Source organism: Pseudonaja textilis, chromosome 1 (genome assembly GCF_049901715.1).
Source record: "Pseudonaja textilis isolate UNSWEBS1 chromosome 1, rPseTex1.2, whole genome shotgun sequence".
NCBI lineage: Eukaryota > Metazoa > Chordata > Lepidosauria > Squamata > Elapidae > Pseudonaja > Pseudonaja textilis.
In genome coordinates this window covers 32,501,544-32,515,292 of record NC_141990.1, presented here as the reverse complement: position 1 = coordinate 32,515,292, position 13,749 = coordinate 32,501,544, and the positions used below count along the sequence as shown (strand labels likewise).

Genomic DNA, 13,749 nt, shown 5'->3' with positions numbered 1-13,749 from the left:
AAGGCGTACCAGCTACAGAGAATCCAGGTGGGACCCAAGAGGCGACGGCCCTGGTTCGCCTTCCTCTCAGCCACCAGCAAGTCAGGCAAGTGGGGTGGGGTGGGAAGCTTGCTAGGCCATGAGTGTTGAGGGCGGTGCTGGCCTAGGCCAGCCCAGGAGTCAGAACTCAACCGGGCTTGTGGTGGCAAGGGTGGCGGTGGCGGCCTAGGCTGGCTCAGGAGTCAGGATTCAACTGGGGCTGGCGGCAGCAGCGGCATATAGGCGACTGGGGCATGCAGAACCTTACTCACCTAGGGAGATCAGATGGTGGAAGGCAGGCAGCAATGGCTGGTTGGCTGCTGGTGAAAGTGATGGCGGAAGGCAGGAAAATGTGGGAAAAGATTTAGCACACATGCGCTAGTGACTGGGCAGAGCAGGCAGATAATGCCATCAGTGATTGTTGTGCATGTGCGTGATGGCCTGCATGCACAATAAGGACTGACTGGGCAGGAAATGGAGGAGTGGGCAGAGGGGTGGGGCCAGCCAGGGGCCTGTTTTACTGGTTCTCCGAATTACCAGGAATTTATGCAAACTGGTAGAATGCCACCCCTGCTGTAGAGCAGGATTACTCTAGCTTTAACCTTATCATCTGACACCCTTCCCTTCCAAAAGCTCACTTGGCATCAAACTTCTCCAGTTTCCAGCACTATCTACTTTTAATTCTGTGTGTTCATTATTTCTTCTAATTTGGATCTAGCACAGGGTTCCCCAAACCCCGGTCCACAGACTGGCACTGGGGCCATGGCATGCCAGAAACCAGGCCGCAAATAAGAGAAGCCCTATCTGCGGGATATAGGCAGCATAGAAAACCACGCTCCCTCTGGTCCATGAAAAAACCTCTTTCTACAGAACAGGTCACTGGTGCCCAAAAGGTTGGGGGTTGCTAATCTAGTAGATTGATAGAAGTTGTTACTGAAAACTGGTAATAAAAAGATAATTTTCATTTATTCTTACTAAAGATGATTCTGAACTCACAAGTTGATGAGCTCAGTACCTCTTTGTAATTTATTGAAGTACATAATCTCCCCCCCCCCGCCGACTTCTATATAACTCTGAAAAAAGATGCTATTGCTTTATACAATCTAGTTTTTAAAGTTAGTGATTGCCATAGAAGTTGCTTTAAAGAAAAGCAGAAGGGTGTCAATAATAATATAAATACAGCTGTAACTATTGGGTCAAACAGATAAGGGGGTCAGGAAGTATAAGCAATGGACGAAGACTAAGGTCCTTTCATCTTGTGTTCATTTTACAATAATAGCCTTATAGAAAAGAGGCCCTTTGATATTACTAGCTTTTTTAAATTGTGGTTTTATAATTAAAGTCTTGAGACACTTTAAATATACAGTTCTATGCCTAAAACAATTATGTTTGAAAGGTAAAGCTGAAAAATACACATAAAACTTACCACTCTGATGAATTCAAAAAGTTCAATGACTGCTGAATTCAAGAGATTATACCTAGTTCCATTATCCAGAAGAGCATTTATGACTGGTTCAAATAAGTTTCCTTTGGTAATATAACGGTTATAAAATTCATCTTTTAGGCCAATGATCCTCCTCAGAAAACGAAGGGCACCTATAACATTAAAAGCATATTTGTCTTTCCTATGTCTTTTCTCACGTTCTTTACAATACACATTGAAGGTTATTCTACTTCACAGAAGAGCAGCAAAAAAGTTACAAGAATTTTAGGTATTTAAAATACCTAAAAGAGTCTACTAATACATTAACCCCATGGATCTAACAAAGAGAAGCTACAGCACATCTGAAATGTGAAAGCATTTAAAAAGTACAAGCATAACCATTTAGTTAATGAAGGGCAAGAGGGTTGATTGTGGAATGCTAAGTTTTGTGTTCAGGGTACGTTTAAATTACGGCTTTCTTATCAAGTCCTGGGAATTTTTCTGGAGCCAGCAGTACAGAAGCAGTACTGAAGACATAAACAAATAAATAACGAAAACCAGTATCTGTATTTTTTTTAAATCTATTTTTAAATTTCAGAGTGTCAGCTTCTCTGTTTCCTTTGCTCACTTCTTTTCACTGCCCCGCTGCCATTTCCTTATGAGAATTAGGGAACATTTGGGCATGTGTGCGCGCGTCAATGTTTAATTTTAATAAAAAGACATACAGGGATTTAGGTTTCTACTATTCTTTTTAATTATATATATATATAGGGAGGATGGGCATATTATATTATGTGATAAATTTTATTGTATATATAATTAATTTAATTTGTGATGATAATATGATGACCAAATGCAATTTGTGGCTCACTTCAGCTGCATTATTTTTTCATATACATGGAACACAAGGCAGCCTGAAATTGTCCCGAACAAGCCACAAGAAGAGAAGAAAACTGATCAAAGCTGATTAAAACATTCTTTGTCTATTTCATTAAGTACTACAACTTTGTTTGGATACAAGAAGACTTACTCAGATGTGGATCTATTGATTGTTTTTATGAGTAAGGTTTTATCTACACTGGATTAATAAGAGCCTAAAATACTTCCTGAAACACTTGCAGAAGGAACTAAGATAGCACATCCTAAAATCTGGGCCAAACAAACCTAGGTACAAACTAGGTGTATTTAGTGTATCCCCAATAATGTGTTCTGAAATTTTGGTTCACATGAAGACAAATTTATCTTGGGAATGAGAAAATTTACAAAAGTGATCTGGTGTCTTAAAACATAATTATATTAATGGATTACGTGGGGATTTTGTATATTTTGAATTGCTAAATAAAGGAAAAATAAATGATATGCAATCTCCCTGTCAATTCCATTATATAGTGAGATATATTTAATTCTGGATTATAAGTATCTGCTTTCTCTTAATTGGCATGTTTTTACTGATTGTATAGATCATGCTAATGACCAGACTATAAACTGGCAATTATTCCACCTTAATTTCTGAGATTTACCAGGTCCTTGGCTCAAAGATTTTTTAATTTTTCTCAATAGTATTTTTCTATCCATCTGTTCAGAATAGATGTGTTCAAAAATGTGCAGAGCCACCCAGAGTCACTTGACAGTGAGACAGGGGGCATATACATTTAATAAATAAAATTTAAATGTATCTTTAAAAGAAAACTTACACAGTGCCAAAAAGGTGTGTTTTGAATTCATCAAGACTAAAACTCTTCTCAGCAAGTCCTTGTTCATAATATAGTTTTTGATGTGATAAGTATGATGTTCCACACAAAAGGTAAGCAGCTCCAAAATTAAAGCAAGCAGCTGTGCTGTCTGATAGTTATCTGCAAAATAAACAAAACTGAGGCTTAGACAAAACTATGAAGAATTACACAAATATTACTCCCGAAATATGACTTCTAATGCAGGGAGATTTTTTGTAATGCAAACAAATTTTGAAAGCTAAATAAGTCATTACCTTAAAACAGGCTCTTGATGTACAAGCACGGATTCTAAAAATACCTTTTTTTAAACAGCTTGTCACCATATTTAAAAAATAGTCAAGCATAGATAATTATTATTCCCTGTACCAATTAGATTCTAATAATTTTTAAGGGAAAAAATCTATCTAAAGAACATTTACTCCATCCTGACAGTCTGTTAATGTATTCTATGGAAATTATAACAGCAAAAAAGTAGAAAACAAATATATTCTTAAAATTTAAAACACCAACTATGATTTTGCTTAAAGGTAGAGCATAGTTGTCAATTTCTCCTACATGTCAGCTGAAAACATACCCAATATGAAAACTGCACTGTGAGTTACTTTTTTCCTTCCCAAACAAGGAGAAACAGAATATATTAATCTAAAATTTAGGACATAATCTTGCATGTCATTTAAGTAATGTAAAGACTACATACACAATGATTTTCACCTACCTGGGCAAATGGTATTATTTTTGTTTGCAACCACAGCATCTTAAAAAAAAAGGAAATGTGTAAGTTCCCTACTTAGTATCTATGGTACAGAAAAAATGTTTTAGATAAGAAATATAACTCATTTCAGGGCTGGCCTATTTTCTTTTTAATTAGATTTCCTTCATATGTAAGAAACAAATCTACTAAAGAAATAAGAGAAGGGAAAAAGAAAAAAAAATGATGCAAAGACAAATAAAAGAAAAAGCTAAAGAAACTAAAGTAGATGTCTAGTAGATGACTTTATCAGATAGTAATAAACCCATTATTAACCTTCCTTCTTAATAATTTGAAAAATTCCCTCGGCCCCTTGTTTAATTTTCATCTTTTTCAATCATTAAATCCACAAATCACCATTTTATGTTTTTTCCCCCTGAGTGAAAAGTTTGTATAAGGTTTCCAGTCTTTTAAAAAAGGGACATTCTTTTCTCCCTGGCGAAATAGGTCAATTTTACAATATCTGACATTTCTGACATTTTGACAATCCATTCCTTCACTGTGGGAATTCAGAACTGTTTCATCTTTGGGCCATCTTGCTACTACCAAGGCGAGAAACTTTAAATTTCCAAACATATCAGAAGATACTCATTTATCTTTTATCATTTATTTATCACAGAACCTACAACATAATAATCCACCCAATTTTGCCTGGAATTTCAATACAGCCTCACATAAAATAGCAAGGAGGTTATCTGTAATCAGCATATGTGCAATACAACTCAATAAAGATGTTATTGTAGGAGAAGGAATGGCAGAGCCTGGGGTCAGGATCAGGGAGGGATCAGCTAAGAATCCCTATGTAGCCACAAATGTACTAAGTCCAACCCACCGTGAACTTCTAGCAGGTGCTAATTGTTAGTTGAGAATATTCCTGTGCATAGGCATGAGCAATAAATCTGTTTAACTGGAACTTCATGTATGATCCTAGTCTTTCACACCTGGCGGTTACTGAATTTAAAAAACCTTTTTATACTGTATGTTGTTGTTACTGTTAAAATTTATCATAGCTGCCACTCTCATAGGCTTGGCAGCTTAAAAATACAAATGTAAAACAATAAAAAAAGTTAGAAACATACAACCTTACAGGCAGCCTGGATTCATAACCATAATTTGATAATTTTCCAGTATTGGATTTACAAAAGAGGCTTGTTAAAGCTTTAAAAAATTTTTTGCGAGAAGAGAGAAATACAGGAAAATTATCTATATTTTATCTATAACAAATGAAAATAAATGAAGTTACAGAACCTTATTTGAATGGAGTAAAGATCAAGATTCTTATAAAGAAATATAAAGTTGGTTTATTTAATCAAGCTTAAAATAGATACATTGTTATATTTGATATCCCTTAATAGATTTATCCAGACATCACAATTGAAATGATAAGTTTTTATGGGTTTACGGATAAGAAATGAGAAGAAGAGTTCACTTGTATTTTAAGAAGTGATATTAAATTTGTTTATAGTTGTAATAAAGGAGAAGTCTCTATATATTTCTTTTTTCAACTATATTTTTACTTTTTCTATCTTTTCTCCTTTTCTTTACTTTTTATTCTTTTATTTTTTATTGTATTAGTTTTATTATTCTAAATTGTAATTTATAATAATACTGTTATAAAAAGAAAAAAAATAATTGTTTCTATCTTCTTTCATATGCACAATTGAAACAGGAAATAGAGCTCTGAGGGACAGGCTGGCTGGATGTTAAGGTCTTAAAGCATTCTGGCTGATGGACTGTAGGTTTCTCTCTGTTACATTTAAATTTTGATACATGTTTCATCGAATTCAAAGTTCATAATATATGATTCTGTTACTAACTTTAGCAAGCATAGTTCCTGAATAAGAATAACAAAGGAGAGCAAGAAATAATTTTACCTTTGTCAGTTTTATCTTCTGATGTATTTGCTAGAAGTGGAGCAGTGAGGACATGCATGCAATGATTGTAGAAAAAATTTAGAAATTCACTTTTCTCGGTTTTCTGGAACATAAATATGAAATATATTAACTAAATATAAAAATATTTGAAGTTATGAAGCTCACAAACAGAATCAGTCATTTTACTCAACGTCTAATAGCAATCTAAGTATCACTTATCAGTTTCTGAGTTGAGATAGTCTGTTTTCTGCTCTAGCACTTCAGTTACTTCATTTTTATGCAAAAATTATTAATTCTTCTGGTACAATTTTAAAAAAAACATTTCAGGTTCTTACATTGTGGTTTTTGATAAATTCATTTGTTTATCTAACTTATTCTTTAACACTATTATCATCTACTTTAAAACAGCTTGCAAGCTATCTTGCAAATGTCATAATGCAAAGGATTAAAACATTATTATTATTATTATTATTATTATTATTAAGCAACAGACATAAAATACTGCCTCTGCAAAGAAGTTAAAGAAACAGTGGATCACCAAGAAGGTCGCACAGGCTGACTATAGACAACATCATGATAATGTAGCCACAATGATGCACTGGAATATCTGCAAGAAGTACCATTTGACAGCAAGCAAGAACTGATGGGAGCGCAAATAGACAAAATAATAGAAAATGGAGAAGTTAATGTGCTCCAGTTTAGAATTCAAACACACAAGCATCTGACACATAATACCTCAGACTATCGACAAGAAAGATAAAAAAGTCTGGACATGGCAGTACCTGGAGACAGCAGAATAGAAGAACTGGAGAAAATCACAAAATACAGGTAGTCCTTGACTTACAATTGTTCATTTAGTCACCATTCGAAGTTACAACAGCACTGTAAAAAGTGACTTATTGCAATTTTTCACACTTATGACTACTGCAGCATCCCCATGATTGTATGATCAAAATTCAGACGCTTGATAACTGACTCATATTTATGACAGTTGCAATGTCTCTGGGTCATTTGATCACCTTTTGTAACCTTCTAACAAGCAAAATCAACTGGGAAGCCAGATTCACTTAACATCCTGTTACTAATTTCACAACTGCAGTGATTCACTTAACAACTATGGCAAGAAAGGCTGTAAATGAGGCAAAACTTACTTTACAAATATCTCAACTTAGCAACAGAAATTTTGGGCTCAATTGCGGTCTTAAGTCAAGGACTACCTGTACAAAAGCCTGCTAACAGAAGTAGACTGTGGCAAAGAAAGCAAAAACGATAGGTATCTTGAGTGAAATCTGGAGCACCCCTTGAATATCATTGACATTGATAAAATCACCATTAGTCAATTGCAACTTTACTTGGAACAGCTTACATGCTGTGATGATATATTTAACATCACTGAACACCAGCCTATTCCAGGTCCCTGAAGGTACTTAAAAATATCAAACCCAGTATAAACATCTGACTGACTATGTGCAAACCATAATAATGGCAGAAATTCACAAATTAAACTGCCAGTATTACTGTAAAACTGATTTACTATACACCCCACTTCCATAACTTTGGGAAATCCTTGACGTAAATTTCAGGGCATATGTGAAGTACAGAACAGAAGTAAAGAAGAACCTGCTGCATAACTGGTTGTCAACTTGTGTAAAAATAAATATCAGCGAAACTGTTAAAAATTAACTTATTTATTCCTTAGCTTTTCAATGGATTACTATATAGAGATGGTAAATGTGACATAGTAATTCAAATTTTGGACTAGATCTGTGGAAATCCATCTTCAAATTCCTATTTGTATATGGATCTCATTGGTACCTTTTATCCAATTATACCTCAGTTTAGCTTGCTCAAAGGACTACTGAAATGAGTAGAATTGGGGCCTTTTACATTAAAATCCCAAACTGTTTCTACTGTAAACACTGCACATATTTAAAAATATTTACAGACCAGATTATGTAGCATCCTGGTCTACAGGCAATGACAAAATCTGTGCTCACAGATATAACTTTCTATCTTTTTGGCTCATGGACAGGAGACACTATTGTGGAAGAGTTGCATTACCCAAACATGACTTTTAATCAAAGAAATAACTGGTCTGTAAACGTAAGAATCAAACTTCCGAAATATCTGTATACTGGCAATAATATAGATTGGCAGTATGTTATGTGGACCATTTTGAAAAATAAAGCTACAGAGAAAAAACATTTCAAAAACATTTGCTCAAAATGTAAAATATTTAAGCAGTTTTTCAAAAGTTAACAAGTACGGTTTTTAAGTTTTTGTTAAATGTGTTTTTTTAGACAGTAAAGTTTCTTTACCCCTTTCCATTTTCTTACATTAGCTGTGGCCAACATGTTCTCAGGATCAATTAGAGTACGCAAGAGGCCCATTAATTGAACAGCACCCCCAAGTTCAGGATCAGTGTCACAAATCATTTGCTCAATGACTACATTTATGAGGAGGATATCCTGTAACAAACCAAAAACAAGTTATGTCTTGCTTTCAAAAAATCAACAATATTAAAACTTCATAGCTCTCAAATATTTTGCACCCATATTCTGCCTAAAAATAACAATTTGTTATCTATTTATTACAGGGGTTTTTGAGGGAAATTTTGTGTTAAAATAACCTTGTAGTGAAATGAACACTATACGCTGATACCTACAAATAAGGCCTCGACTTATTACTGTAATTGAGTCTACAATTATAGTTGTAAATTACTATATAATGATTGTTATGTGGGCTATTATGTGACTGTGCTCAATTTTTATGATCTTTTTTTGTGGTAGTTATTGTGAACACTGCGGTTGTTAAGCAAACCCATCATTTACTGTGGGTCATTTTCTTTTGCCAGAAACTGGAAATAAACACCAGTTTCTAGTAAAATGTTGTATATCATAGTCACATGACTGGGATCCCACAAACAGCCATAAATGAAGGTTGATCATTGAGCAACCAAAATACAGTCACATGACTACTGGAAGTTGCATTTTCCATAACACAGGGATATTCACAGAGAAGTCAGACTTGTCACTCATACCCTCATATTTTTGTAGGGACAGGATCCAGAGGACACCCTCTTTTTGGACTATACAGGATGAATAGAATCATGTTTGGTTTGATTCATTTCCATACAACTGTAATTACAAATGTAATTGCAATTGTAATTGGTATAATTGATAATAATCAACAATTTGAATTTGCCAGGATGCCTACTGGCAACCAATGAAGTGACCACAAAATAGTATTATTCTGCAATAGTAGATTTGACCTGCTAGCAGCATGGTGGTGCATTTTGTGCCAACTGACGTTTCCACAGTCTTAAAATGAAGCTCTACATAGAGCACATTGCAGCAGTCAAACTGCATGGTAATCGCCACTGTATTTTAGGATACATTACTGATGAACTGAAAATGGGCAAAGGTCCTCCTGGCTAAGGCATCCACTTAAAGCTCTAGCAGTAGCTATGGATTCAGGAGGGTCCCCATGATATGGACCTGATCTTCAGGGTGAACTTCACCATGCAAAGAAAGTCTGATTATTGGCAAATAGGACCTCTATGTTTCTTTCCATCTAGTCTCTCATTACCAAACTCTGCATGAAGACTTACACAGCACCAATTGGGATGATAATGATAGTATAGTAATATGATAATAACATGAAATAAGGAAGGGCCTAGGATTATTCAGAACAATGTTGGCAGCACACACCATTAAAAAACATATAACCAAACAAAATAATTAAAACCATTAAAATACAGATAAAACACTGAAAAATTATAATAACAAAAACACAGGCAAATGCATTCTAAACGTATATATAACTATTTAATGGGCTCTACATTTCCATTTCATGCCTGCATATTAGTAAATCAAGGAGGTGAAATTAACTATTAAGCCCTCTAATCCATATTTTGCATCTGATTTTCCGAAGAAGAATCCCAACACGACATAAAAGTGACAATAAACTTAGGGGGCAAAAGTGAAGAATGGCTGTTATGCTAAGAGCAAGCAATTGGGCACCAACCTTACTATCAGGCAATACAGTTTGAGGCACTATTAATTAGCTAGGGAAGCAGAACTATTAAGTTCTTCTTTAAATGCATTGTTGAGACAACGAATCCATGTTTTTAGGAGTTGGAAAAACAAGATTACATAGAGAATAAATGCTTTGTTTTGACAGAACAAGAACTTTGATTCTAGATATGGCCACTATCTTTACTTATGGGTATAATATATATTTGTAAGAAAGCTGCATGGTTCTTACATCATCACTCTGCTGTGCTTCTTGCATTACAAATTCCCGAACCATAGATGGACTGAATTCTACCAGATAAGAAAATATGTCTGTAGCAGCAGATCTAACTTGTAAATCATCCATACCCTGAAATCAAAATCAGATCAGTTAGTTAAAACGGAGCATTTCTAACAGAGCATTAACTTTATAGAAAATTCAAGTGAAATGAAGACCTTAAATACTGGGAAGAGAAAGAACTAATTCAAGATATTGTCAGGCAATCAGACTGGATCTACAGACTGGGGCTCCTTCATCCCTGCTATAAAAATTATATAAATATATGCCACGTCACCTTGAATCTAAGGTCTTCCATAAAACTAGTGGTTATAACTTGCTCTACTCACCTGAAATTCCTTATTTGGCATAAAGTTGAGCTTGTTTTGCTATTCAATTTATAATTATTACTGAAAATAATTTATTTACGGAACAAATAAAATATTTATCATATATAATTTATTTTATATATGTAAAGAGCCATAGAAATGACCCTGTATGGAATACTTAGAAACTGTTAATAGAAACAGTTGTTTTAACAATTCCATCAAGTCTGACTCTTGTGGACTTTATAGGCAAGTGCTCTCCATGCTACCCTGTCAAGTACAACTTTTTTAGTTGCTGGATGCTCATCTTTTTATCAGATTTGATGTTATCAAGCCAGTATGTTCTTTGCTTGTCTCTTCTTGTTCCACTAACCATTCCTAGCATCACTGACTTCTATTTGCATGCATGACATGGCCAAAGTAAATCAGATTTAGTTTTGTGATTTTGGCTTCTAACAATGTGTCTGGTTTTATACAATTCATCACCATATGCCAGTTCCAAGCCCAGATAAATGGAGAGGGTTGGTGAATGGTGCACTGCCCTGCAAAAAAATATCTCCCAGAATATCTTATGACAATAACTCAACATGACTCAGAAACAAGGGAAGAAGCATGCTTTTAGCCCTGGGAAAGGAAATATTTTAGGAAGAGATTCATGTTGGCTCCTCCTTGACTGGGGTATCAAAGGGAGAAAAGGTAAAACAGAAGCAAATTCACACAAGATTCTTTACTACAATAAAATATAGTTTATACCACTTTCTGTGGAGTCAGTTTCTTGATCTGATCTAACTCATTAGGCTGGCATTTCAAACATGTCCCCCCCCAAATTTGATGGGCATATCCACACATACACTGCATATTAGGTACATTTTAATTATTACAGATGAGAGTCAGGGTTCAAATGTCTGCTGGATGTTTAAATTAGTATGTAAATATTTATGTATTTATACATTATATAGCCATCTATCTTATGTTAAACTCTTGGAAGCTTCCAAACAACAAATGCCCAGAATCATTTCTATGGGATGGATGGCAAATAAATTCAATAAATAAATAAAATTAAACCATCAATAAAAACAAGCATAAAAACAGTGCACATATTAAAACCATGAACTTTTAAAAGGCACCAAAATTAAACTTTCAACATCATTACATTTTTCATCCTTTTCATCCTAGCTCAGCATTTATGCAGAATATGCAGAGTATATAATATGCAAATAAATATGCAGGGTATATAATATGAAAAGATGCAGAGTAACTCTGAACTGTACTATCTCAAGTGATAAGTACGCACTGGAGAGTGATATTCTTATAAGCAAACTTACAACATGCCTTGCCTGGAATTCAACTTACCATTACTATTTCAAGAGCAGGAAGAATTCCTAATTTTGCCAATGTTTTGAAAAAGGTGTCTCTGTTTTGAGGCTGTAATGTCTGAGAAAATGCACAGAACTCTTTGAAAAAATTAACCTGTACCAAGTAAAAGAAAAGATTTATATAAGGAAAAAAGTACATCACTGATAGTTTAAATGAGCACAGAACCTATATTGTATTGCACATACTCAGCAAAAAAGAGCATACTTTTTAAAGGAAATATACGTAAAAGTACTAATTTAGTGACATATATTGCCTCTTTTTTCATTATTTCTTACACAAAACACATCAGAATATTATTTTTAGACCCAATTGGTATTTGAAACTATTGAACTATTATACAGTAAAAGTTTCTTATGCTTTTAATGTGTTTTGAATCACAAGGCCAACTTATTCCAACATTTTGAATTAAAAAATCCTGACAAAGCTCCAGAGCTATCTATTTGTCGACCTCACATTTCTGTAAATCAGCCCCAAAACAATGAAACCAAACCAAAGTAGAACTGAGGTCCTGGATGCCATGTCATGACATAGGCACTCATACAGAGTCCCTCTCTAAGGGAGATGGGCAGTTTTAAAACGTAATAAATAAATACAAATAAAGCAGTCGTAAGTATAATCTTTCCACACACATGGAGGAGCAATCAGTAGAATTTCAGAATTAAATCTACAAATGAACATACCAGTTCACGTCTTTTGTCATCATCAGTAGCTTCGTCAGTTAGCTGTGCAAAAACTTCAGATAAAAACTTTTCATCTTCCTGTAGAATATTGTAATGTAAACTCATTATTTTAAGACTTAGAATGTAAAATAAGATTTTTTTTCTCCAATTAGTTTATTTTGCATGCTACTAAAGTTATACATTTTTATGTTTTATTCTGACTATATCTTTACAAAATTTTCTTTTCAGTCTCATTTGATGCAAAATAACATTGCATGTGAATAATATCGTAATTAACCATAAGTAATTCTACCAATCATGAAGATCAGCTTACTCTAAAATGGTACAATTATTGTAGTTATTTTAAGATTACTTTCAAATAGCCACAACCTACTGAAATTCACATCATTATCACCTATCTATTACTATCCCTAGTTAAATAACTAGAATGGCAAGAGAAAGCAGGAATCAAAACTGCCTGAAGTGCTTAAGAATGTAAAGTAACCTCCCTGTTTCAGACTTCCTGTGGCATATATAAAATGATGGAACCAGGCAATAGTGATGTGGTTGTAAGGAGATCCATTCTGATTTTTGAATAAGCTTGAACTATTTTAAACAGATTGGTAAGAATTGCTATTGTAACTTCCCTAACCCTAAAATTGTATGCTTCAGAAATTGAGGGAGGGGAAATGATGGAAAGGTCCTTATACTGTTACCACATTGTCTTTTGGTTCTAAAACAGGTTCTCTTCTTGTAATTCTTATTTGTTCCCAAATTCAAATTGGAATTCAGGAAAACTGATAGGATTGGAAGCCAAAGCCTAACTGAACCATTAATCCAAAAAGCTGTTCTCTTTTCTTGTATTGATCTGTAATTTCCACATACTACTCAACAAACTAGTAGAAAATTATAGGAATTACTGGAAGCGCCATGAGTTGGGTGAAATGACTCAATAAGCAAGTTATATAATTTAAGGGTATTTTGAATATTCAGTTCAGATTTATATAATCCTTGGTTAAGGGACCTTAAAATAAAAACATTGAAGCAAGCAAAAAAGATGCAGCAAGGCTCTTAACCAAGAGCTAAAACACTTTAAATTTCCTCTTTTTGGAACACAGCATTCAAACATGATACAAATGCCCTGTCATATGGGAACTGTACAAAATAATCCAGAAAAAAATGTGGACATGGATACAGCAGTTTCTTAAGGCCTGCAATTTCAAAGGCAAATGCAGATTCAAAAGTATTTGGCTGATCTTAAGTATATCACAATTGATTTACCTTGTCTCAAAAGTATAGAA

At 34.2% G+C, this 13,749-nt stretch overlaps 1 protein-coding gene across 2 annotated transcripts in view; it reads right to left on the bottom strand.

Moving 5' to 3' along the window:
• Window positions 1–13,749, bottom strand: part of PPP4R3B (protein phosphatase 4 regulatory subunit 3B) — a 44,724-nt gene that overhangs the window by 13,838 nt on the left and 17,137 nt on the right. The window contains exons 5-12 of one of the 2 annotated variants that reach the window (XM_026696046.2): window positions 12,470–12,547; window positions 11,766–11,882; window positions 10,063–10,179; window positions 8,133–8,264; window positions 5,797–5,899; window positions 3,890–3,928; window positions 3,136–3,294; window positions 1,445–1,614 (exon numbers count right to left, since the gene is read on the bottom strand). In XM_026696046.2, coding sequence (XP_026551831.1) covers window positions 1,445–1,614; window positions 3,136–3,294; window positions 3,890–3,928; window positions 5,797–5,899; window positions 8,133–8,264; window positions 10,063–10,179; window positions 11,766–11,882; window positions 12,470–12,547 — 915 coding nt within the window. Of the gene's footprint in view, window positions 1–1,444; window positions 1,615–3,135; window positions 3,295–3,889; window positions 3,929–5,796; window positions 5,900–8,114; window positions 8,265–10,062; window positions 10,180–11,765; window positions 11,883–12,469; window positions 12,548–13,749 lie in introns of both variants that reach the window. The other variant, XM_026696045.2, reaches the window with a different exon arrangement.